The sequence below is a fragment of the Typopeltis vanoorti genome, chromosome 7 (assembly GCF_054136105.1).
Source record: "Typopeltis vanoorti isolate ZY-2024b chromosome 7, IOZ_Tvanoo_1.0, whole genome shotgun sequence".
NCBI classification, from domain to species: domain Eukaryota; kingdom Metazoa; phylum Arthropoda; class Arachnida; order Uropygi; family Thelyphonidae; genus Typopeltis; species Typopeltis vanoorti.
The window spans coordinates 35,155,540-35,179,538 of NC_143555.1; the positions used below are offsets into that span (position 1 = coordinate 35,155,540).

A 23,999-nucleotide genomic window follows, 5' to 3' on the forward strand; every position below is an offset into this window, starting at 1 on the left:
TATACACCATCCAGGCCTGCTGCTTTGTTATTTTTCATTGATTTACAGTCAACCCTCCTATAACGCGATTAATTCGTACCGCGTTATATGGAAACCGTGTTATAAGAAACTCAGATTTAACGTGCAAACCAGGTTAATTTGTGCCGCGTTATATGGAAACCGTATACCGTGTTATATGGAAACCGCTCTATAAGAAACTCAGAATTAGTACGAATCGGATTGATTCATACCGCGTTATATGGGAACCGCGTGGAGTGAAACTTGGAAGTAAGTAAAATCACTTGTTAATCAGTTTGATTCGTTCTGCGTAAGATTTGATAAGATTTCCACTCATTGGAATTTTTTTGGCTATACAGTCTTTCGACCAGATCATCAATGCTCGTTCCATTTTAACCATATTAATGTTTCGCGCGCGGGTGACAGGTTTCGCACCTAACGGACAGCCATCTGCCATAGGTTTCCTTATCTTTCCCGCATTTTTCTTTACGGTTCGAATTGTAGATTCATTCAAATTTATTGATTTTGCAACAGACTATATTTTTTCTCCAACCTTTAAACGATTTAAAATTTGGATTTTGTCCTCAAGAGATATAAACTTTCTTTTTAACTGTTTTCTTGTTTCTTTTGTGTCTGACATTATGCACACCTGGGGTTAACAATTATTTTACAACAAATAAAAAATATTACCTACAGTATTGTGTAATGTTGTACACAACACTAATCGTGATATGTACGTCTGCATGGATTTACAGACAGTTTCCTACTAAGTTGCACTTAAATTTGATGACAAAGTGGGTGGTTGGAACAGCGAAAGTTTGGCAGTGCTATTGGATAAAAAAATTCACGCAAATACGCAACAGTCAATCATACGGTCTATTTTAAGCATTAAAACAGAGCACTGAACAATCTCGCATCATTTCTTCGCTTATAGGGGAATTCCCTGATAACTGAAATTGGAAAATGGTGATGTACCTTCACCAAAAAGAAGGGAATTCCCCGTTAATTTCAACTGTAAAAATTTAACACATAGATAAATTCATGCTATAGAGAATCTTCTTAAACCAATTAAGTTGATAGAATGTTGTTGAACAGAACCTGCGTTATAAGAGTACCGTGTTATAGGAGGGCTGTCGCAATTTTGGCTCCACGTTATATGGAAACCGCGTTATAGGAGGGTTTACTGTAAATGCTTGAATCAGTTCGTTGTCAGTGAATGGATATATTTGGTCATGATTTCTTTAGAATAGGATGCACTAATGTTTACAGTGTTAGATGTTTGCTGGATTCTAGTTGCTATGTCTTTAGGAGTGATCTATGTGACTTTCTGCTTAGAAACTGAGCAATTCTGAGTTTTCAGAGCAAGGCCCAAGCCTCGTGGCTAGAGAGGATGAAGTCTAAATTTTCGGTTGTAGTTTTTCAAATGTTGCTGTCGTTGTTCATTAAGCATTTCTAAAATTCTTTTTCAGTTTCAGGATCTGGATCTTTTTTGTATTTTTTGAATAGTTCCTCCTATTAGTACTCTTACATAACATTTAATTTTTAACTTCAGGTTGGACTCAATGGATGTTAGATTCCGTTTGTTTAGAGTACTGTTCCCAGTTACCTTTGCAAAAATTCCATCTTGGTCTTTACACAGATTGTGTAATTGGGATTTGTGTTCCTATAGTGACTATAACAGGTCTATGGTGAGATTGTGGAAAGTTTTCAAGAACTTTCCTATTAGTGGGTAAAGGATTATCCTTGGTGTTGCAAGTAACAAAGCAGAGGTCAGGGTTTGAGTCTTTCTTCCATCTACCTGATTTAAAAGTTCCGGAATCTTTTGCATCACAAACCAGTGATAGCCCAAGGCTTTCAGCTCATTCCATCAGTCTAGTACTGTTGATATCATTTATACAATAACTCCAGGAGTAATGCTGACTGTTAAAATCTTCTATTTTGACTGCTTTATATTGGTGAGCAGGAAGAGCTGAGATAGATCGAGTTTGTTTTGGCAGTTTGTAAACTGACACTATGGTTGTGCCAGCTGCATTTACTGTGATGATCTCGATGTTATTATGATTAGAAAAAGTAGTATTTTGCAGTTTTCCATGTTCTCTCGCACGAAGATGGCAGAACTATATATTGTTGACAGGATGTAGCCAGTGATATCTTGTGGTCATCTTATCTTCATTGCTGATATGTAGTTCTTCCTGTACAGAGATTACATTGGTGTTATTTAAGTTAAGGGAATAATAAATCCCTCATTATTTTATTTTAAAGCCGGATACGAAACTCGGAGATCGAAATGTATCAAAATCTAAGAGTTTCATGCCGAAGAACTATCGGCGAGTCCAGGCGTAAGTGATCACCTGGGTAGTACAACACTAGGGAAACTCGTTGCAAACGTAGAGCAAGCTCCTTCACTATCCTTAATATTTTCTCATAATGTAAAACGCAGCTCCTAGGAGATGTATTACTGTTTTACATTATGAGGAGAGGTCACTACCCAGACCGGTTTTGACTGTCGTGACGTTGTTCTCTTGATGTTCGAATCCGCCATTTTGTTAAAAGTCACTTTCATAAAATAAAGGAAAACTAATTGTAAATTGATCACTGATCTAAGGGTAGAGAAATTTCTATTATACTGCGCCACTCTATCCTTAGATAAGTCTATATGAAATAGTAGGATCAATTCGAAATTAGTTAGCAGTCTTTTCATTCATTCAGGCCGAAGTATTTATTTTCTCTCTTTGGGATTCCTGCTAGATTCAAATTTTTGTGAACGGTGCAGTAAAAAGAATTTCAGGCAAATACAACAGTTAGGTTAACAAATAAAGCATTTAATATAGGTCATATAACACTTACATAAATTTTACTTCTAATTTCTATATACTAGAAACAAGTCAAACATTAAGTTTAGATAATCTCAATAGCACAATCTTCCAAGTCTTCACATGTACTTTCTCAGCTTCTGGGTTACAAAGTTTCTACACTTAAATTAATATAATGGAACATCCAATCTAGTCAGTTTTCACACAATTCTCAGTCATGCTATAAGTTCAAAATATTACAAGCACTAATAGCTGAAAATATCTTTCAAACAATTCTTATCTCCAACTCTCATTCACAAAGAGTTTCCACAGTTAAAGTAGCGTTAAGCATAGCGTAATTAACACACAATTCTTCAAGCATAGAAATAATACATTATGATAAACCTTACCGGAAATAGTTCCTAATACATCAATTATGTTGTGAGCAAACCTTTGGAACTTATTTATCTTACTTAATAAAAACACATCTACAAGACTTATCCACGGTTATACTTAAAGCACTATCAAACGCACTTCAGAATTCTAGACTTCAATTACAGGGTACTTCAACTATCGTCGTTACCACTCATAAACTAATTAAACACCGTGAGGTTCTTTTTAGGGCAAATCGGAAATAAGCCACAATTCTAGAATAGACGGGTTCATTCAGAATTCTTCCTTAAACATCCAGCTTTTTATTTTATCTGATTGTAGTATTAATTTCCTTTTCATTATTACTGCTGATTATACTTTCAGCTAACTATAAAGCTCGTTTCGTCCTTGCTCACTTATAAAAAAATATCCACTCAACTCCTACCCTTAAGAACCTTTTATTTACTTCTACTTCTCTAGTTTATCTCCTTGCTACATTTTTTTTCCAAAATTCCGTTCCAACTCCCCTACTACGTATATATTTTCTCTTCTTATTTAGCCCACGCTCTCCTTCCACTCGCGCTCGTTTATTTCACGCGTCTCTATGACAACCGATAAACGTAAACATTCTCGCGAATGTTACATTAGGCTATACAACTACATTGAGTTATTACATAACATTAAGCTTTCACAAAACAGGAATAATTAGAATATTTGCTTTACAATAAATGCGTAGTTAAATTACAAATATAAGTTCTTACAATATTGACATAACAATAAATAAAATAGCTTAATAATATTTAATACAGAATCTATTTACCATTAACACATTTCTTTGATTAAGTAATTAATTATTTGACATAATTAAGGTAGTTATATGATATCAATTATAATTTATGTTATTTACATTAAATAATATTTACAAGTCTAGCCTTTGCGATGGAAGATCATGTTGGATTCTGAAGCAAATAATAATTACTCTAATCTCTACATAATCAGAATCCAACACGACCTTTATTGAGGTCTCATCAGTGAGTAGGTAGACCTAGAATACCAAGGTTGTACTACCCAGGTGATTACTTACGCCTGGACTTGCCAATAGTTCTTTGGCATGCAACTCTTAGATTTCGATCTCCGAGTTTCGTATTCGGCTTTAAAATAAAATAACGAGGGATTTATTATTCCCTTAACTTAATTTACGCTGCCGGAAAAATAGCCTCTTTGCTTTTTAACATAGTAATTGGTGTTATTTGTCATGCAAATTTTTCCAAGTAGTTCACTTTTGGTTCGGGAGGCACCCTCTATATTAATTTGCAGGATCCGTAGGGTAAATCCAGTTTCCTTTATTTTTTTGGTCAGTTTTGGAACCTTTTTGAAAAGGTCTACTTCATTTCTTCCTGTTATACTTTCATTTTGCACATATTAGACAGGAGGTCAAAAAAATGACAGGTTCGGCTCAGTAGTATTTCACAATTCAGCATCTAATGAGTTCATAATATATACAGTACACTATAATAGTACATACATTTTATTACTTTATCATCAGCTCCTTATCAACAGCCTCCCCTTCCTTCAATTCCTGACATGTACCTTCAAGGGGGTGTACAGGATATGATAGTACTACATGAAAAACTTACATCACCACTAACTTCCTATCTACAATTTTCCTCCAATCAATCTGTTACCTGCCAAGACTCAAGATTATATTTCTGTCTTCTAAGGCACTTTTTACTGTATCAGTGCACCAATATCTTGGTCTTCCTCTGGGCCTTTTTCCTGCCAACCTGGCAGAGAACACTTATTTTGCTGAACCCATTCTGTTTAAGTGACCATACCACCTGATATTAGCTCTGCTAACGCATTCCTGGATGCTGTAGGCACAAATAAGTCACTGTTCAGTTTCCCCATTCTCATATTTGCCCACATCACTCTACTTGAGACTTCCTGCCATTCAAGATTAGCCTTGTATTTAGTGTTGAATACTATGACTACTCCTTCTTTTCCTTGATTGTTATTTCTTGAATATAACATTTTGTATTTATTGCTCAGAAACATCTCGCACCAGTTTTTGCCTTTTTTTGTTTCAGTCATCCCTGCTATGTTGAGCTGGTACTTATCCAATTCCTCAGCTAGCTCTATTTCTTTGCCATTCAGGCTTCTTATGTTGATAGTACTGATCTTGGACTCTGGTGATGTTAAGCTGGGTTTGGTTTTAGGATTTGTTCCAGTAGCTGACTTTTTGCTGTTTGCCCTAGTTCTCTGGCAAAAACAATGGGGGGGGGGGGCCTTGTTTAACTGGGCAATGCCTTAGCTGGCATGAAATTCTGTCATGTTGTACCATCATTTTTTATTTTGGTTTAAGCCAATGAGAATACAGCTTGGTCGGCTAAATCCCAAATTGCCAGCCCATCTTCATTCGTTAAGTATCCAGGTAGATACCTAACAGAATGCACCATGAGAAGGTGAGGATTGGACATTAGGTCAGAAGCCCTGATCGGTTCTCCTCATTCTTTTAAAGGCTATGTGGAGGTCTCCTCTCTGTTATATAGCTTTGCCCCTTAAGCACCCCTTCTTGATTACAAATGAACACTGTCTTATATACTGATAATCAATTGCTTTGAAGTTTTTAGTTGTTTTTTTTTTGTCTAATCCTCTAAATTTTCTCTAATTTCTCTTATTCCACATCAGTTTATTATTTAGCTGGCTCTGTACCAGCTTTGCTTATTCTGTTGTGTTAAATATTCCATATTTAATTTTCCTTCTTCACTAAATATTGTGCCTAGAGCCTATAGCTTAAAATGTTTTACTTTTTCTCTAGATTCTCCATTCAATGTATAACTCAAGTTTTCCATTCCTCCTACATTTTTTTAATAGTTTGGTCCTTTTATTGCTAATTTTCATTTCAAATTTATTAAAATTTGTACCAGATTTATGATATCAAAATTGTCAGCTCTTTGCTTTATGCAGACTAAGTTATACTTCTAAATAAATCTGCTACAAGTCTGCAAGATTCGCTGACTAAATTGAGTGACTGTTGTAATAGATATGGTATGAAGGTCAGCAATAAAAAGGACAAAGACATTGAAAATAGGCAGAATAATTGAAAATGTCAACTACTTTGTGAATGGAGAACCTGTGGAACAAGTAAAACATTTCAGCTACTTAGGCACGATTTTTAGTGAAGATGGTAAGTTAAATATGGAAATAGACAACAGAATCAACAAAGCTGGTATGGTAGTAAGTCAATTGAATAAATTCATATGGAATTAGAGAGAAATTAGCCGGAACACTAAATTACTGTATACAAGACAGTCAAACCAGTTTTAACTTATGGATCTGAAAGTTGGGTCAGAAGTAAAACACTTGACCAAAGACTAGAGACCGCAGATATAAGAGTCCTGAGAAAGATTAGAGGTGTGAACAGATGGCATCAATGGTAATATCATATTAAAAACGAGGATATTAGGAAAGAACTTGACATTGTCAGCATACAGGAATGCGTTAGCAGAGCTAATCTCAGGTGGAATGGTCACTTAAACAGAATGGGCAAGGAAAGATTAGCAAAATAAGTGTTCTTTGCCAGGTTGGCAGGAAAACGACCCAGAGGAAGACCAAGATATAGGTGGATTGATACAGTACAAAGTGCCTTAGATGATAGAAATATAAAATCTGATAATTTTGGAGTCTTGATAAGTAACATACTGATTTGGAAGGAAATTGTAGATAGGAAGTTAATAATAATGTAAATTTTTCATGTAGTACTATCATATCCTGTACACCCCTTGAGGGTACATGGCAGGAAGTTGATGATGATGATTTATTTATGAATAGCATCTTCGTGAAGCAAAGAACCAAGTTTGATCCATAAAATAATGAATAAGAGTGGAGATTGTGTGCATCATGACCTTAAACCTGATTTTACATCAAACAAATTTGAAACAAATTTCAATTCTAACTGCTGACTTACAACTCAGATATAGACATATAGCATGTGTTGTTTTGCATATTATTTCATCTGTTGTAATTGTAGTGTACCTGGCACTTTGTCATGTGCCTTTTCTAGATCTAGAAAACTCAAGTATCCTTGTTTATTCCAATGATTTCTCAACTGTTTGTTAAGTGAAAAGCTGAGCTATATTTCGTCTGAACCCAGCATGTTCTTGTCCAAGTTTTTCTTACCTCTTCTCTAATATGCTTGTTAAGTGTTACCTGGAATACTTAGTAGAGAAAATACTCTGCAATTCTCACATTCAGCTTCATTTTTCTTTTTTATAGATGGGAATTGTGGGAACTCTACTCCAGTCATCTGGAATTTGACCATGACCATGCCTTCTGAAGTGTGCTGTGTAACCACTGTAATTGTGTGTAATTTAAAAATTTCATTGTCCAGTTCCCCATTTTGAAGTTTGTTACATACTTCTTGAAATAACTCTTCAAGAAGTTGGCATAACTCTTCTTGAAATTGTCATTCAACCAAGAATGTTTGTTGTGTTTTATATTGATATCTATTTATATCATGATAAATATTATCTGAATATAACACCCTATATTTATTTTTCAAGATCTCACCTGATTTTAACCTTGTGATTTAATGGCAGTTACATCCACATTACTTTTCTGATTCTTCTCCTATTTAAACTTCCTTTATTTTAACATGACTGGAACATATACTGCTTGGAAAGAAGTCAACGGACACCTGCATGGGCAAGTTGTATCCTGCCATGTAATGAATCAAGCATTTGTATAGTATGCCCACAGATACGAGATCCTTCGACACTTCTATGCATGTCAAAAGAAGGAGAATCCATTCCGATAATAGGGTAATCAATCCGTATTGTGGGATGAGTGTTTATTATTACATGCTGGAAAATTAACTTCTCTTTTATGATCATTGTAATTTTTAAAGTAACTATTTCGTTTGTATAATAGTTGGAAAATGTTACGTATAAAGCACGTGATTTCACTCGTGTTGGTGACCAATTTGTGCATCGCCTTATTTCTTTCTCCCCTTCAACATGAACTGACAATTCTTGGCAGTCTGCCAGCTACATCTCTCGCTTCTGTGGTCGGACTATAGCCAGCATAAATTGGAGGAAGATGATGCTCCTAATTCATTGCAACTGTGTTCAGGTGAAATGACTGCAAGAAGGGAACTGATGTACACTGCTTCAGTTCTTGTCCAAGTTTGAAAGATTTGTTGTGATAGGATAATAGGTTGCAGGTCTGTATTTAGGCATATTGTTGACAAATTGGTTCATCTCAGGTCAACAATCAGTGATACCATACTGAGAGGGGAAATACAGAGAGTCAACTGCAAGTGCTACCTGGAGTGGATAATTGATCTACCACACTCATTCAACATGACTGTAGGATGCTACAAATAATAATATACAAAAACCGCCATTCATCAGTCGACACTTTGAATGTAGAGTTCCAGGCATTGACTGTGACACAAATCTGCACAAACAGATTTAGAACCAAGGCTCACAACATGGGTTTCCATGGTAGGACTGCAATATTCAATCCCTATATTATCCATACCATGCAGTGCTGCCTTCAATGGTGCAGTACAGCGGGACTTGGAAGCTTGTAAAGCTGTGTTAATTGGAGCAACGAATCATGTTACACTCTTTACTGAGCAGATGGATGGCTGTTTTGGATGTCCAGTGAAATGTCTCTTACCAGAGTGTGTAACCACATCTATGAAATTCAGAGGTGGCACTATGATGGTCTGTTCCTGTTATTTTATTCCTGGTTTGGCCTCAAACTTCTATTTGTGGTGCCATGTACATTGAACTCTGAGAGGTATCTGAACATTCTGGACAATGCAATGCTTCCTACTTTGTGGTGTTTCTACAGAACTAGCCATTGTCTCTTTCAGCAAGCCAGTGCATTGTTTCACAAAGCTGCTGCTGTAATTGCATGGATTGTGTACATGAACATCACCATACTTGAACTGGCTTCTACAGAGCTCTGATCTCAATCGTATTGATGAACTGGAGCATTGGGTAAGGTCAAGGGATGTCTGCTCTTCAACAGCCCAGGATCTCATTATATGCTTACAAGAAGAATGGTCCAAAATTTCCATGATTGCTATCATATACTTGTGGAAATTATGCCTTGTAGGTATGAATGCTGCAGTCATTGCAGCATAAGTAGGTCCTTCATCTTATTAAGGTGGGTGTGATTGCTGTTTGTTCCTCACTCTATGGTGTCCATTAAACTTCTTTCCAAGCAGTATATGCTATAATTAAATGGATAAAACTTATTGTGGATTATTTACTGAAACTTTACGCAGCAACCGAGAGTTCACTTATGAAAAACACACCTCTCCAACACTTCGAGTTCCTTAGTACTGAGAGTTTTTGCTCTCTTAGGTTCTGCATAGTCTCTGACAAAAACCAGTGAGTTTGAAACAGCTGTCAGACTAGTGAAACCTTATCAAAATGACCAATAGGAGGCGAATATACGTATGGGTTCTTTGAGCATTCGTCGCTCCTATAAGGTTTGGCTAGGCCATCTCATAGTATGGCAGTGAGCGTATTCTCTCAAGCTCTCTGGTCAATTTTTGCACAAAATTTTTATAGCTTCTGTATTCAGCTTTGAAATGATGTTCGATTTAATATCCACTTAATTTATATAATTTTGCATCGCCCAAGTGAAGCCTTTGACTCTTTATTTTAGTAAATACTTTACGCACCGACTGAGAGTTTGCTTATGGAAAATACACCTCCCCGATGCTTTGAGTTCCTTAGTACTGATAGTTTTTGCTGTCAGTACTAAATATTACATAGTATTGAGAGTTTTTGCTCTCTTAGGATTCTGTCTAGTCTCTGATGAAAACCAATGAGTTTGAAACAGTTAGACTAGTGAAACCTTATCAAAATGAACTAATAGGAGGTGATTATATGGGTGTTTTGAGCATTCGTCGCTCCTGTAAGGTTTGGCTACGGCAAATCGTAGTATGGCGGCAAGTATATTCCTCCCAAGCTCTGTGGTCAATTTTTGCATGAAACTTTTATAGTTCATGTATTCAACTTTGAAATGATGTTGGATTTAATATCCACTTAATTTAGATAATTGCTGTGAATTATACTTGCATAATATTTTTATCATTATAAATTAAAGATACCAAGAAATTATATTCTTGGTTTAATCCTTTATCCAAGTGTAAGCGAACAAGTTGCACCTGAACTATTTTCAGGGCTTGGCAACTCATATAAAGAAGCTAATGACTTCACATCACTTGCCTTAGTATCCCATAATGCGAAGCACATCTCCTTGCAGACACTTGCCTTAGTATCTCCTTGCAGAGATACTAAGCCAAGTGTCTGCCTTGTATGAACCATAATTTTGTACAAAATCATGTTCTTAGTTATCAAGAAGACCACAATCTTGTATAGGTTTCATCTCTAGTGGAATTCCATTCCCTCAGACGTTCTCAACCTGGTATTAGTCAATACTACAACTGCGAAGTTGGAACTTAGAGACTACTTTTTATGGTGAACCCATCCATGAGAGGTTGGTTAGTCTATCGTACACTAGTACTGTGGATGGACAATAAGGAACTTTCTTGCATTGACTTAAAAAGCTGTGGACTGTATTCCTTGGGAAACTGTTCCAGAGGCCAACAGTGGAAGGGATGAACAAAGAAGAGGAGAAGTTTGTTCTGTGGGTTTGGAGTTGAATTGTGAGAGGGTCTTAGCTACTGTATGTGTTTAGAGAGATTTGCAAGAGGGGATGGGAGAATTACTGATGCCAGTTCTGATGAACAGTAGCTGTAGAAGATTCAGGCTGTGGAGACTTGAATGCCTGTGTGAGTGGAATGTATTACTGAGATAGGGGTCATCAGTCAATCTAACTGCTCTTTTCTGTATAGAATCCAATATTTCTATGAGTCCTTAGTGGCGCCACCCCAGATAGCAGTATTCAATGATCAGATGAGTTTGTGATTTGTATTGTGGTAAGAGCTGTTTGAAATTAAAGTAATGTTTAAAGTGAAAGAGAAAACTTAAATTTTTGATATAGAGGAGGCATTATTTGTGATATGTCTGTACCAAAAGAGATTTGAGGTTAGAGTATTTCAAAGTAAATTTCTTCATGAATAGGAATTTGGTATTGTCAAGGGGAAGATTAGAAAAAAGGTTGTTTTTTTTTTGTTGGAAATAATGCATAGCTGTGTTTTGTTATGTTGAAGTTAGTAATGTTGTCCAAACTCCATTGAAGATTAGAATTTAAGATAGTAGAGACCACTTTGCAAGGTTTTGTAAATGAAGTGTGCAATGTGCTGTCCTCAGCAAAACTGTGTACTGGATTGACAGCCAGCTGGAGTATATCATTTATGTATAGAAAAAAGAAAGTGAGTGAGTGAGTGAAAGAACAGAGCTTTATGGGACCCCAGCAATAGTTGGGGTCCTACAAGGACAATAAGGAGCCATCCATAATCACTCAAAGTAAACCTGCTGTTAGAAAGCTGGCTACCCAGTTTCAGAAATGAAAATAACAGAATGAATGATGGGAGTTTACTTAATAGACCTTTATGCTAAACTCGGGCAATCATCTCATTCATCATATACATCATCATCATCATACGTATCAAGGATTTAGGGCTAGTATGACCTGTTCCGGCCTTAGAAGTCATCGTTGAATCGTTTAAGAGGACGTCCTGGTTTTCTTTTTCCTATTGGCTTGTACTTTAAGGCTTGTTTTGGTAATCTTTCTGTTTTCATTCTTTGAACGTGTTCCATCCATTTATGTTTATATTTTTTAATTTTTTCTATTACTAGTTCTTGGTTTAATTCTTTCATAATTTCTTCATTTCTTTTGTGATCAAATAGGGTATACTTTGCAGTTTTTCTCATAAACTTCATTTCTGCTGTTGTTAATCTTTGTTTTTCTTTTTGTTTTATTGTCCAGATTTCGCTTCCATACATTAAGACCGGTAGGGCTAATGTATTGTATACTTTTAGCCTGGTTTGTTTTTGAACTAGGTTTGGTTTAAATATAGAGTTAATTACTCCTGTTATTTTTAAATATTTTGCAATTTTTATGTTTATATCTTTTTCATTTTCATATGTGATCATACATCCTAGGTAGTTAAATGAATTCACCTGTTCTAAGATCTTGTTATCTATTACTATTTTAGTTGTTGCTGGATCTTGTCCTTGAAAGGCCATAGTTTTTGATTTTTCCGTTGATATTATCATACCATAATCTTTGGATATCTCATTTAGATTGAAAATAGCTTTCTGTAGGTTATCTTCAGAATTTGTAATTATTATTTGGACGTCTGCAAAGAGGAGAGTGTTTAAGTTAACTGTAGGTGAAAGTTTAATTCTTTGATGTAAATTTTTACTCCATTTTATTATTATTTCATTTAAGTAGATATTAAAAAGAGTTGCTGAGAGGGGACATCCCTGTCGGACCCCTTGGTTTATCTCTCTTGTATATGATAGCTCATGATTTAATCTTATTTGTATTTGATTATTTTCATATATACTTGTGATAGCTTTTAGGATATTATTTGGTATTTGTCTTTCTTTTAATATGTTAAATAATGTTTCTTTTAACTTTGTCAAATGCTTTTTCAAAGTCAATAAATGCAATATGTGTTTCTAAATTATATTCTCTTCTTTTCTCTATTATTAATTTTAGGCAAAAGGCTTGGTCTATACATGATCGTCCTTTTCTAAATCCATTCTGTACCTCTAGAATAAAGTTTTCGGAATATTTCATTAGTTTTGTTATTTAAGATTCTGCTATATATTTTGTAACAGGAATTTAGTATACTGATACCTCTATAATTTTTAGGGTCATCTCTGTTACCTTTCTTAAAGATAGGAATCACAATTGCTTTTTTCCATTCTATTGAGGGATACCAGTTGAGTAAATTTTATTTAAAAATAATAAGAGTCTTTCTTTGAATCTTGTTCCTGCGTATTTATATAGTTCTGAACCTAGCTATCTTCTCCAGGTGATTTTCCGTTTCTTGTTTCTTTCAGGCTGATTTCTAATTCTTCTTCAGTTATTTCATTTTCGTTAATTGTTTGCCAGTTGTCTTTTTTAAAATATTTGTCTGTCCACAGTTCTGTGTAGTAATTTAGAAATTCTTCTAATTTCAATTCAGTGTTTAATTTTATGTTTTCTTTGGTATCTGCATTTAGGTGTTTCAAAATCTTATATACATTGGGTCTTATTTTATATAAATCATGTTCTAAATTAGAAACAAATTTTTCCATGATTCTCTGTCTTTTTCCGACTTCTCTTTTAGCTATGGCTCTTATTCTTTTATATTCTATTTCATCTTCTAATCTTTTACTGCTTAACCATTTGTGATAGGCTTCTTTTTTCTTTTTGATTATTTCTTTGATTGTATCATCCCAGATCTTCAGTTTTTTCTTTTATTGAATTTTTTGGCCTTTCCAAAGCTTTCATTTGCTGCTGCATTTAGTATTGTTTTTATATTAAGCCATTCTATTTCTATTTCTTCATTTTGTTTTATTTTATCTAGATATTGGTTAATTCTTTGTTCACATAGCCTTTGTACATTTGTGTCATTCAATAGTCTAGTTTTATAAACAAATGTTTCAATTTTTCTTTCTGTTCTTGTTACTTGTAGCCATTTAGGTGGTAATCTTAATTTTATTTTAACAAGGAAATGGTCACTGCTTATTTCATATCCTCTGTGAACTCTAGTATCTAGTGAAAATTTTGATGTCTTTTCGTTTAATATGAAGTAATCTAATATTGATTTCCATCCTGTTGCTGCCCAAGTATATTTATGTATGTCTTTATGTTTATAGAAGGAATTCATTATTTTTAGGTTATTATAAACTACAAAGTCAATCAATTTTTTACCATTTCTGTTCAGAGTGTGTTCTCCATGTATTCCTATATTATTATTAATTTTTGTGTTTCCAATTCTTGCATTTAAGTCTCCTGCTAAAATTATGTAATCATTTTTATTTATTTTATTATATATGTTTTGTAGCTGATTATAAAAATCAATATTATCCTGTTCTCTTCCTTCTTCTGGGGCATATAAACCAATTATTGTTAAATAGCCTCTATCTATTTTTATTTTAGTTTCTATTATTCTTTCATTCCATAATTTATAATGTTTTAACTGTTTTGAAAGGGAGTTATGAATCCAAATCATGACTCCTGCTTGTGCTCTTTTGGTCTCTGTCAACTCCATTGTATATCACATTAAAATTTTCAGTTCTCATAGTTCCTTTTAATTTCTTTTTTGTTTCTGTGATTACTGCTATTTTAAAATTTCTTTCATTTAATAACTGGTCTAATTCTATTTGTTTATATGCTATTCCTGTTACATTCCAGCTTGCTATATGTATTATATTTTGTCATTTTCATTTTCCCTTTTCCATTCCAATGTCGTTTCCCATAGATTCAATCCGATTATCTTTTTCTGTCAGCTTACAAGTAGGATTATGTTCTCCATGTCAGGGGACTAGCCTGATGATGGAATAGTTCAGTGGTAGGGCTGCTACCTTAAGGCTTCCGAACTTGCCTTCTTCCGAATTTAAACCCATAGGAGGAATAGGGTATATTGAAGGGGAAAGAGTAGATTATAGAAGAAATATAGTAAGGTTTATAGAGAGGGCATAGTTGTAAGGCCAGAAATGAAAAGACCCCATGGCCCTCGAGTACTCTAATAGCATAAGGGTCATAAAGTGAGAAGAGTTGGCTGATAAGGCCTTATAGGAAAGATTAAAGTAAGTGGATCTTCCTCAAAGGAGAAGAAGGAGAGGATAGATCCAGCTAGGGGTCCATGGGAGTGCCGCTTCCCTTACAATCAAGATGATTGCCCCTTATGGCCCTGTTGGTCCACGAGTCCTTATTCCATTTTATATATATATATATATATATATATATATATATATATGGTGGTGTTGTCCATATATATATATATGGACCACCCCACCATATATATATACACACACACACACACGCACATGTACACACACACATGGTGGGCTCCCCTATCCGCCACCCAGGGGATGCGCTCTCTAGGGGTTACAGGGTCTCCTGTATTCTTATTTGATAGCTGATGGATCACCTCTTGTGTGTGAGAGCACCGACCGTAACACAAAACATATATGCTATTCTAGTGGCATGATACAAATCATATTTAACTCTTTATTTGACAATGTTGCTGTTAGGCAACATGAGTTTACAGTTGTTCTATTCCCATTCCAATAAGAGTTTCCACCCAATTGTTGTCATTATTGTTTTGAGGCAACATTTATCTTCATGGATGCACAACGAGAAACTCGTTGTGATATTTAGAGAGGAGATTTACTAGTGGTGTGTGTCGAAGATTGTGATTCTGATGAATCAAATGCTGTAAGTGTCAGTTGCCACTGAAATCTGTAAAATGATGGAACAATGAAGAAAAGAAGAAATCTGATGCGAATTCCCCAAATATTGTCACCCAACACAATATACACATGTGTGGAGTTGATTTAGCTGGAATGCTAATCAAACTCTATAGGGTAACTAAATGATGGTATCTGAAGATTTTTGGATATTTACTTGACCTGTGCATAGTGAGCTCTTGGTTACTTATCAAAGAGAAACTGGAGACCAAAAGACCCTGTGCAATTTAGGCTTCACATCACAGATGTACTGATGCATGCAAATAAAAGAAAGCCAGTAAGACCATCAGTAGATCAACCAACACCAAAGAAGGCAGCACAGCACTGTCAAGTACCCATACACGATGTACAGTATGATTGTATGGATTATTGACCAATTCATTGGGCAAAAGGCAGATGCTGACATTGCAAAAACGGATTTACAACTATAAGATGTACAAAATATAATTTAGTTTTTGCCTACAAAAAATTGTTTTGTTGATTTTCATACGAAGAAAGAAATTATGTTGTCAGACACGTTCAGCAAATATCTTGTCAAATCTGGGCAATGCTTGTTCATTTCAACATTGTATAATTACTAAAAAAATATAATAAATAAAATTTTTAAGTCACTTTTCTTACCTACTGATTCATGTTGTATCTAATTATTCAATTTTATTTATTTATTTATTTATTTTTTTATTTTTGTAATTTCCCCATTTGCCAAACAAAGGGTTAAAAATTGCATTTATGAGTTCTACTCTGAGCCATGTACACTTCATAGAATATACAGTGTTTGATTATTTACCGTGATTAAACACTTTGTATAATTGCATCTGATCATAATAAAATTTTTATATCCATATACTGATTATCATTTTTTAAAAAAAATCTGTGTTTACTGTATCATAATATTTTATTGTTTACTTATTTATGTTTTGTCCATTTCATAACCTTGGTCATATGCAATACGGTAAGTCATTTGGGGAGCATAAATTCCCATATTGAAAGTAAGAAAACATTTATGGTATTAAAATTTGAAAATGAAGCTTAAAACTAAACGGTTTCTTGCATCCTTGAGCTGAGTCCCTCAGCATTCTTTCTGTTTTTTTTTATATGTAGTTTGTGAGATATCATGTAAATGTATCTTTATTAAGCATGCCATTATCTCCTTGACTTCATAGTGACAGCTTCATATCGAAGTGAATTTTTAATATTGGAAGAACAACATTCAAGACAGCAACTAAACTTTTCTACAAATGAGATAGAGCTGTACGATGAGCCATTTGTCAAGGAGGAACTCAAAACATGACTTTTACTCTTCTCTTGCATTGTGGTAGGATCTGATGACATCCATCAGATATGATAAGATATCTTTTCTGGATTTCCTTCTCTGACTATGCAACAGAGTACTTACAGAGGAAGAGTTTCTAAATTCTGTTGGGATATGTTAATTGCCACTACTATACCAAAATCAGGAAAGGATCCAACACAAGAAATCTATTATTGACCTATTACTCTGACTAGCTGTTTGGAAGATATATTGAGGAAATGGTAAATGCTAGATTTCTCTGGTATTTAGGAAGCAGTGAACTTCTCTCTCTCCAACACACAATGCGACTTTTGTAGATATTGTTTCATGTTGGACCATTTGGTCCATTTAGAATCTAGTCTCACATAGCATCTGGAGAATATGTCAGAGAACACTGAAACATGGAAAAAAACCTTATGACACAACCTGGAGATATGGCTTATTAAAAGACTGATTTCAGGGAGGGGGTACCTTCTTGTGTTTATCAAAAACTTTCTCTCTAGCCAAGTCCTCAAAATCCGAGTGGAAAATGCATTTTGCAAAGAGGCTGTTTCCCAAAGCTCTGTTTGAAGTTTGACTCTTTGCTCTTAAAGTGAATCGCTCTCTAAAATACTTCTTCCCTCCATGTGAAACATCTGCTGTGGTAGAGAAAATCTCTCGGTACTGGCATCTTCACGTATCCTTGGTTCTACTTCTCCTGAGTCCTTTTTTTTAATATTCTCTCTTTCATACTACCATCACTGGGATCTGATGTCTTGCTGCTGTGTTTGTCATATGGTGCGACCCATGAATATCCAGAAAGGAGGATCCTTTAGTTCAGGGGTCGGCAACCGGAGGCCTGCAGGCCACATGCGGCCCAAACGTGCATTTTTGGCGGCCTATGAAAGGTTGACCATACTTACATGGCATGCGGTTCATATGTTGAATTATTTAAATAATATATTTTATAATATGAATAATAAATTAATCATGAATAAATAAATATACAAATAAACTAGGGGGGGTTATTCCCCCTGGCACCTAGGGCACCCAACCCTCCGTATTCCGGACTGGTAGGCCAGTTCTCCTTGAATTCTGCTGACTCAAATTTTGAAGACTTGAAAGGAGGGTTCTGGTGCCTATGGCTCCCAACCCCCAAGTTCCGGACTGGTAGACTGGTTCTCCTTGAATTTTGAAGACTCGAAAGAGGGGCGCCTATGCCTCCCCCCAGTTCTTGACTGGTAGGCCGGTTCTCCTTGAATTTTGAAGACTCGGAAGATTCGAAAGGCCCCCCCTCCTCTTCCATATGCCTTCCCACTTTTATTCTGCAATCAATTTTACAATCTTCTCCCCTGTCATTCCACTGCTCCCATGGGTTGTCGAAGAAAACATATATAGAAGTGATCATTTTCCCATTATTAGCACTACACCTTTAAGGGAATCATGTTCTCCTACACAAATGCTCAAGTATAAAATGGACTAGACTGACCAGAATTCATTTTACAATCTTGCAAAATTGAATACTGAAGCAGTCAGCCAAACAACTATCAGTGAAGTATGTAACAGATTGTATTGTCCATGTAGCAATTCCAAAAACGTCATCCTGATTTTAACTCGATCCTAAACCTTGGTGGAATCCAGAGTGTCAAGCAGCAAAAAAAAAAAAAAATCAAGATAGAGCATTTGGTATCTTTCTTGATACCCTACTACAACAAACTTAATAGCATTTAAACATGCTTGTGCCAAATCATGTTATGTGAGACTAGAGTTAAAAAACAATCCTGGATCCATTTCTATTAATCAAACAACCGATCAAAAATTGTTTGGGATAAAATTCAGACGATAAAAGGTAGATACAGAACACACACTGTTTGTCTACCTTGGAACATAATGGATCTGTTGTTGCTGATCCCAAAGCTATTTCAGATACTTTGGTTGGGAGAAAACTTTGCCAGATAGTTGTTGGAGAGGTTCAGAGATAGCTGACTAAGCTTGTTTCTTGTCTCTGGAATGTGGAATATGAGGACAGATTGAGAAAATGAAAATTATAGAGCTTAACGTAGAAGGAAGAGGGGGAGACATGATTGAGACATATAAGTCAGTAATGGGTAATTACCAGATTAATGTGGATTAGATTTTTCATAGAATATCTGAAAACAGGTGGAATGCGAGGCTATTCCTGGAAGCTGTGAGGAGGGAATTTTTTGCATGGAGAGTGGTGGGTGATTGGAATGCATTGCCTGAGAGTGGTGAGTGCAGAGACGGTGATTGCATTTAAGTCGAGGTATGATGAGCTGTGCATATGAGAGAGAGGCCTTTCGTGATGGGTTTCTGACTCCATGGAGGTCTGTTGATAATAGTAATAATTTATCATGCACCTGTATGTTCAAGGCTTGATAATGGATCTCAGGTTTACATTCCTGCAAGGGAGAGCACACTCCAATGGTTGGACCCTATTCATCATCAGGGTAGCTGAATTGCTACTAATGCTCTGAACACACCACCCACTCAGTCTTTATGTTAAATCAAATGAATCCCCTATATCGTATCACTTAGATGATAACATTTGTCTCTTAATTATGGCCTAAAAAAAAGTATTTTTTTTTTAGGCCATAATTAAAAAGTTCCAGGTCATCCTACATAGACTAGGCTATGTTCTCTGTTTGGGAAGTCCATTATCATGCATGGCATACTTCCATTCATCATGTCCATTAAAGAGCCTCTGGAAGCTATTGGCATGAATGCCAATCGCTCTCCCCCCCCAAGTTCCGGACTGGTAGGCTGGTTCTCCTTGAAGACTCCAAAGGAGGGTTCTGGGGCCTATGGCACCTAACCCCCAAGTTCTGGACTGGTAGGTTGGTTCTTGAATTTTGAAGACTCGAAAGGGGTCCCCCCCCCCCCCCCCGATGCCTACAGCTCCCAACTCCCTGAGTTCTGTACTAGTAGGCTGGTTCTCCTTGAATTCTGAAGACTCGACACTCAGGATAGCCCCCGAGTTTTGAAACGTTTCAAAAATGTGACATAAAAAGGCTTATTTTATATATATATATATATATATATATATATATATATAAATTAAAAAAAAAATAATTTCACATTATTTCAGTGGGATACTGATATGTACAGATGTGATGTCCCGTGGGGTAGACATTCCAGAAGTTCACTGGGTTATTCAGTATGACCCTCCTAATTCTGCAAGGTAAGTGTTTTTTTCTTTCTTTTCTTTTTTTCTCTTCCTGAGACATTAAAGCATTACAAAATTTGATATTATAAATGACAGTTCAAAAAACTACATTTATATAAAGCAAGTGGAGGAGTACTGTCAACTTTAAATGTTGCTGTGTTTCTTATGGTTGTGACTGCTAAATAATGTAAGTCTGTAACACAAGTTCAAATCTATTGATCCCTGCTCTCTTCTCAATAAAATAATCTTGCATTCAGATTTTTACTTGTAGGGGAATATAATGAGTAATGACTAAAGCACATCCATCATTTTTGTAAAATATGTTACAATCTTACATGTTGATGACCTTTGGTTGAAAAGACATAGGTTGGAATCCCATTTAGTATACTGAAAAAGAAACTTCTTGTTGAGAGGCTTATACGCTGGTTAAACATGATAACTAATATTTAAGGAATTGACAGCTATATTACTAGAAATATAAATTAATTAAACTTTAATATATACTTTCCGATATTTCGGCAAACGTCATGTTGCCATCTTCTTGGGAACTTAATACAAAGACACGTGCACACAAGTACTACATAACAGCAAATAAGAACTGAAGCTAGGAAGCTAACGTTTTCCTAAAGTCCTGATGGTGCCCCCTGGTGGGCTATATTGGTGGTTCTTGGCCTTTGGGCTGAAGTTCTTCTGATAAATGTTTCCCAAATTTGGGGCAGTCTCATGCATCCAAATTTGTTGAGGTTTGGCATGTTCCTAAGAGCTGAGGCTGAATTCCATGAATAGTCTTTCATACTTGAACTTGCTGCGGTGTATGACTGTGGCTTTTTTCCATCTTATTCTGTGGCGAGAATCCAGAGCGTGGTCTGCAAGCCCAGAGTGGCTGCACTGGTGAAATCAGATGTAATCCTTGTGTTCTGAGATTCTGATATTTGCTGTCCTGCCTGTTTGGCCAAAGTAAGACAATTTACAGCTGCAAGGGACCTGGTATACACCAGGTAGGTGTAGGGGAAGTGGTTGGTCTTTAGTGGAGCAGATAAGGGATGCCAGTTTTCTATGTGGTCTGTAACAAGTGGTTAAGTCATGTTTCCTTAAGATTTTGTTGATTTTTTCCGAGGTGCCTCAGATGTAGGGAATGGTGATGGATTTAGAGTAATCTTTTTTGTGAAGGGGAGGGGGTGGTGGGTTGTGGATAACTGGGTTAAGTATTTTCTGGATTTTTTGGAGGGGGGGGGGGTAGCCATTGGCTGAGAAAGTGTCACGGATGTGATTTAGTTCAGTGGTTAGGGCTTGATCATTTGAGCAGATTATTTTTGCCCTGTTGAATAGTGTCTTAACTCCATATTGTTGTGGGGGGGGGGGTGATGGGATTGTTGGTGAATGTATCTGCCTGTATGGGTGGGTTTTCTATAAACTGAGAAAACCAAGGTTCCATCAGGTTGGGGGTGACTGGTGTGTCTAGGAAGGGGAGGTTATTGTTTTCCTCTTTTTCCAGGATGAACTTGATTCTAGGGTGTTGGTTGTTTAAGTGTGTTAGGAAGGAGAGGAGTGAATCCGGGCCATGTGGCCAAATTGCAAACACATCATCAACGTAGCGAAGCCACATGGTAAGTTTTTGTGGGGCTGAGTTTAAGGCTTTCTCTTCAAAAGTCTCCATAAAGAAGTTGGCCAAGGGTGGGGAAAGTGGTGAACCCATGGCTGTCCCATCTATCTGTTTGTAGAATTTTTTCTGCCAAACGAAATAGCCTGAGTTCATTGTAAACTGAAATAGGGCTGAGATATCGGGAGGAAATTTAGCTTGGATTAGCTCTAGGGTTTCTTTGAGGGGTACATTCGTGAATAGGGAGGAGACATCAAAACTGACCATTATGTCATTTTGTTGCAGTGTAAGGTTTTCTACTGGCTTTGAAGTGGGCTGAGTTTTTTATGTGTAATGGTGTGTTGCCAGTATAGTGTGAGAGCGCTTTGGCTAAATGCTTGGCTAGTTTGTAAGAGGGGAATCAATGCCATCCACTATGGGACGTAATGGCACATTTTCTTTATGTATTTTTGGGAGCCCATATATGCGGGGGGGGGGTCTAGAGTTATAGGGTTTTAGTCTGTTGGTAACCTCCACAGGCCAAGAAGTAACCTTCTTAAGGAGCCTATGGAGTTTTCTAATTTGTGAGTTGGTGGGATTGTAATTAATGGAGAGGTAAGTGGATCGATCTAATAGCAAAGCCTTGAGCTTACCTGTGTGGTCACTAAGGTTGAGTACCACAGTGGCATTCCTCTTATCCGCTTTGGTGATCACTATTTCTTTGTTTCTCTTCAATTATTGTAGTGACTTGTATTCACTAATAGATATGTTGGAGTTTGGAGGTTTTGCTTTTTTGAGAACACAGGCTACATCCAATCGAATATCGTTGGCGATTTGGCTTGGAAGTTGGCGAATTCCGCATTCAATTTGGATCATTAATTCCTCTGCCGGTAATTTCTTAGGAGCAATGGCGAAGTTGTGACCACGTGACAGAGCGTTGAGTGCTTCAGGCTTCAAGATAACTGAAGAAAGGTTAACTCTACAGTGTTGGTTTGTAGTTTAGGTTTGATGGAACCTTGGTTTTCTCAGTTTATAGAAAACCCACCCATATAGGCAGATACATTCACCAACAATCCCATCACCCCCCCCTCACAATAATATGGAGTTATTAAGACACTATTCAACAGGGCAAAAATAATCTGCTCAAATGATCAAGCCCTAACCACTGAACTAAATCACATCCGTGACACTTTCTCAGCCAATGGCTATCCCCCCCTCCAAAAAATCCAGAAAATACTTAACCCAGTTATCCACAACCCACCACCCCCCTCCCCTTCACAAAAAAGATTACTCTAAATCCATCACCATTCCCTACATCTGAGGCACCTCGGAAAAAATCAACAAAATCTTAAGGAAACATGACTTAACCACTTGTTACAGACCACATAGAAAATTGGCATCCCTTATACGCTCCACTAAAGACCAACCACTTCCCCTAGACCTACCTGGTGTATACCAGGTCCCTTGCAGCTGTAAATTGTCTTACTTTGGCCAAACAGGCAGGACAGCAAATATCAGAATCTCAGAACACAAGGATTACATCCGATTTCACCAGTACAGCCACTCTGGGCTTGCAGACCACGCTCTGGATACTCGCCACAGAATAAGATGGAAAAAAGCCACAGTCATACACCGCAGCAAGTTCAAGTATGAAAGACTATTCATGGAATCAGCCTCAGCCCTTAGGAACATGCCAAACCTCAACAAATTTGGATGCATGAGACTGCCCCAAATTTGGGAAACATTTATTAGAAGAACTTCAGCCCAAAGGCCAAGAACCACCAATATAGCCCACCAGGGGACACCATCAGGACTTTAGGAAAACGTTAGCTTCCTAGCTTCAGTTCTTATTTGCTGTTATGTAGTACTTGCATGCACGTGTCTTTGTATTAAGTTCCCAAGAAGATAGCAACGTGACGTTTGCCGAAATATTGGAAAGTATATATTAAAGTTTAATTAATTTATATTTCTAGTATACGCTGTCAATTCCTTAAATATTAGTTATCATGTTTAACCAGCGTATGAGCCTCTCAACAAGAATAATGATCATCCACAGAGATTCCTTCGCACGCAAGGCCTGCCATTACGGCAAACTGAAGCTTAAGTTATCCAGACAACTTAAACGCCTGGCATTCCTAAAACGCTGCCGGGATAATCAAGTTATCCCAAACTGTGTAAAATTTAAACACTGCTTCGTCTCACAGAAAGCTCTCCATATCTACAACCGGGCAAGCCAGGCTTTACTTCGGGAGTAAATTACCGCTACACGCGGTTCCCTAGCCGACATAAACAGAGCTATTTTAGCGCTAGAGGATGAGCTTTCACATACGCTTAATCACGAGCTTTGGTCAGTCCTACATGAAGTCTCGTGTACAGCAGCTAATAAAGAATTCGAACGAATACGGAG

At 36.5% G+C, this 23,999-nt stretch overlaps 1 protein-coding gene across 2 annotated transcripts in view; it reads left to right on the plus strand.

Annotated features, from left to right (window-relative positions):
• LOC150104578 (ATP-dependent RNA helicase DDX55) overlaps positions 1-23,999 on the plus strand; it is a 370,346-nt gene that overhangs the window by 191,610 nt on the left and 154,737 nt on the right. For both annotated transcript variants that reach the window (XM_090395791.1, XM_090395793.1), the window contains exon 10: positions 19,936-20,028. In XM_090395791.1, coding sequence (XP_090251917.1) covers positions 19,936-20,028 — 93 coding nt within the window. The remainder of the gene's footprint in view (positions 1-19,935; positions 20,029-23,999) is intronic.